Genomic DNA, 3,302 nt, shown 5'->3' on the forward strand with positions numbered 1-3,302 from the left:
AGAACCAAAGTAAGCCTTAAAGGCATCCCATTGCACTAGCAAGTGCTTTAATGATCTAACTAGAGATAGCCATCTTGTAGGGCAATGCTTCATTACCCTCTCCTGTGCAATATTGTAGAAATCCTGAAACTCCTTTAGCTCCTCCCTTCTCTTGCTGCTTTTTTCAAAGTAGTAGTAAATGTCATTGATCAGTGACTCTGGGCAGTAACTCAACTCTTTGTAGGCTGCTTTGATACAAATGTTCACCAGATGGCTTGGGCAGCCCACACTATATACGTTAGGAGCCTTCTCTTTGACTTTCGTTAAAACAGATGCTCGTTTACCTATCATCACGTTACAATTATCAGACGAAAATCCTACAACATTGTCCCATAGTAGTCCACTGCTACAAAGAGAGCCATCCACAACATCAAAGATTTTCTGGGCTGTTGCTACATTGCAAATGGCATGTCAAGAAAACCAACGCTTACTTTCCCCAACTCTTCGTTGAAGTATCGCACCAAAATCGCACATTCCTTCTGGCACAGTATATCATTGGATTCATCTAGCATTAATGTAAACGGCTGTCTACGGTCTCTCAGGCAGGAAAACATTACTTTGGATGCTTCTGGTTCTAAAAAGAACAAAAAATATAAAACAGAATTTAGAATATTTTATATAATAATACAAATTCTATGTATTAACCTACAGTTGAACTTACCCAAGTCGCATCAAAAAATGCATTGAAAATTTGTTTGACATGGATAACATTCCGCTTCTACAGATCATCAATTAATGGAAACATAAGCATTTTTGGAATGTAAAATAAGATCAACTTAAAAAATATATTCTAGTTAGGCAAGGCAGACTTAGGCAAATTGAAATGTAGTAGTAAATAAAAAAGTGCTTCTACTTTCAGTTGTAAGTAATTTTCAATATAATTAAATAATCAGAAAGGCTCTCATTTTGGCTAATAATTAATACAAAGAAAGCAGGCCTGTTAAGATATTTAATATGTTACTGCACACTTATACCATCATTAATTTATTTATTCTCATAAGGGGGGGGGCCGAAATTTGGGCCGATCGACACAACAATGTCATAGGGGGTCCAGGGGCCTGCCCCCGCGAAATTGTTGTGTTCTAGACGCCCGAAAATAACATTTGAGGCGTTGTGGGCTATCATTCTTTTCTTTTTCTTTCTTTTTTTCCCTTTTTTTCCCTCCCAAAAGTGGGGGCCGGGGCCGGGCTGCCCCCCCCTAAATCCGCCCCTGTATACAGTAATTAATTTATTTATTCTCATAAATACTTTTAATTGATCCAAAACATATTAAAATAATTTATCTTAATATCAACAGCAGTATGAGAGATTAATAAAAGAAAAACTCACCTAATGAATTCTCAGTTATTGCTGCAGTTTTCGTGTAAGAGCACTTGTACTCTTTGGCCACCTCGGAGTCTGGAAACATCTGCTTAAAAAGTTGGTTTGCATGCTGAGCAAATGGAAGGTTATGTTCCAGGATGAAGGCCGTAAATAATACCTCTGCTCTGATTAATTTCTCTTTCAATGAACCACTCTGTGAGGTGAACTTGAATGTCTGGTTCTGGGCAATTTCTTTCGCACATTTCTCATGCTTCTTTCCCTGTAAGTTAAAAAATAATTTTTAATTACATTAATTCACGGACATTAAAACTTAGATATATATTGTTATATAAGGCATAGAGAAATTATGCGCAAAACAGAAGTTAAAATGACACCAGGCCTAGGCCTAACTAGCCTAAGGCACGCACAAAAAAATTGCAAGCCTTTGCCTAGGGCTAGGGTCGCCTAATAATTAATTACATAATTAACAGAAAGCAATTTTCTTGCTACACGGCAGGCACTGCAAAACTTATTTTGTCGGCCACGATTTGCTAGTGAGTGTGAACACCAGGGTAGACAGCTAAACATGTATTGCTAGCTTAAAGCTAGGCTTATGCCGGGCCCTAATTAGTACTACGTCTAGGCTAGCCTCGAACAGCACCCCATGAGTCTGAGAGTCCTCCCCTAGCCCTAGCCCAGGCCTTAACTAGACTTAGCCTAGGTAGAGATAGGCCCCGGCTCTCCTAGCCTACAGCTTAAAATTTGAATGTAAAATCTTGCCTAAGTTTTAACATTCAGCGATGCAAACAAATCATATAATATATGAACAACGTATCAGGTTTTTTTTTTATATAATGAGAAAATCAATTTACCTTAATGTGTTTGTCAACATCGTTCTTTCCTCCATGACGTACAGTGAACACTAAATTACAAACGGTGCACTTTGCAGCATGCGAATCAGACTTGACCCCTATTATACATGGGTACATTTTCGTGAAATCTGGTTTAAATGAGCATGCGTACTTTGCCTTCTTCGGAGGAGGAGCAGGCATTTTCGAAGCAGTGTTTCAAATTCGGCGATGGCTTTTGCAGGATAGATAGTAATACTGGAATATATGTTTTCTTCTCAAAAATTTAACGAACTGTGACATATTGGCCCAAAAATTGCTCATTTTATGTTGTTGCCGGTCTCTAAAGTTTCCGACAAAAGCATAGCAAATTGCTTCGGTTGGGTTGGGTTGGTAGGTAGGTGTCAACCACAGTTTATCAAAAGATTAGGCTTAGGCCAAGCATTGTCTACTATAGTAAAGTTAATGTAAATGGGTGCGCCTAGATATTGCGTAATAGCACAACAACAAAGAATAAATAATTGCTTTGTTTTCAAGTGCCAGCGCAAATCCATCACTATTGTTTAGGTAGCATCTAGCATCTTGGCTAGTTTTGGGCTGAAAAATAAAGACCAGGGAGCATGATTTTTAACAATTTCGGGATATTTTTGAAAACTCCCAAAATTCGGGAGAAAACTGCTTTCGCGGGGGCGCAGGAGACGACCCAGAAAATCGGGAGAAACCCGTAACTTTCGGGAGAATTGGGATCTGTGTTTCACTGTGCTGTGAAAGCCTACCTTATTTTCTTCTCCCTTCTACTTCAGTAGGCCTAATTCCTACCTTTTAAATTCAATGGGCCTACATCACTCCCTCTATTTAACATTTTAAAATACAATTTATTATTTTGTATTCCATGGATACTCATGATGACATAAATTTTACATGTTATCTTAAAATTACTAAATACCAGCAATCCACAAGGAAGATTCAAGCCTAGGTGAAAGGTTAAACATGTGCTTCATTTGTTGTGCGTCAATTTTTCTTAAACTTGCTTTCTACTTGCTCCGAGTACTCAATTATTTGTCCATGTGGTAATAAATTTAAATAACATAAAATGTTTATTAATTATTGTTT

The 3,302-nt window shown here is 37.8% G+C and overlaps 1 protein-coding gene across 1 annotated transcript; it reads right to left on the reverse strand.

Moving 5' to 3' along the window:
• Positions 1-325: 325 nt before the first annotated feature.
• Positions 326-2,618, reverse strand: LOC117119513. Its single transcript, XM_033264339.1, has 3 exons — positions 2,214-2,618; positions 1,369-1,621; positions 326-613 (listed from the first exon to the last, which is right to left on the reverse strand). Exons 1-3 carry the CDS (start codon positions 2,391-2,393, stop codon positions 432-434), a joined length of 615 nt encoding a protein of 204 aa, XP_033120230.1. The 5' UTR covers positions 2,394-2,618; the 3' UTR covers positions 326-431.
• Positions 2,619-3,302: the final 684 nt, after the last annotated feature.

This window comes from Anneissia japonica, unplaced genomic scaffold (assembly GCF_011630105.1).
Source record: "Anneissia japonica isolate Jap-2015-1 unplaced genomic scaffold, ASM1163010v1 scaffold192409_len4854_cov109, whole genome shotgun sequence".
In the NCBI taxonomy this organism is placed as follows: Eukaryota; Metazoa; Echinodermata; class Crinoidea; order Comatulida; family Comatulidae; genus Anneissia; species Anneissia japonica.

Excerpts from the sequence above, each read along its gene's own strand:
- LOC117119513 (XM_033264339.1), bottom strand. The coding sequence starts at position 2,393 with ATGCCTGCTCCTCCTCCGAAGAAGGCAAAGTACGCATGCTCATTTAAA. Across the intron at positions 1,622-2,213 it reads ATGTTGACAAACACATTAAG|GGAAAGAAGCATGAGAAATG; the intron begins GTAAATTGATTT and ends TTTAACTTACAG. Across the intron at positions 614-1,368 it reads AATAACTGAGAATTCATTAG|AACCAGAAGCATCCAAAGTA; the intron begins GTGAGTTTTTCT and ends TGTTCTTTTTAG.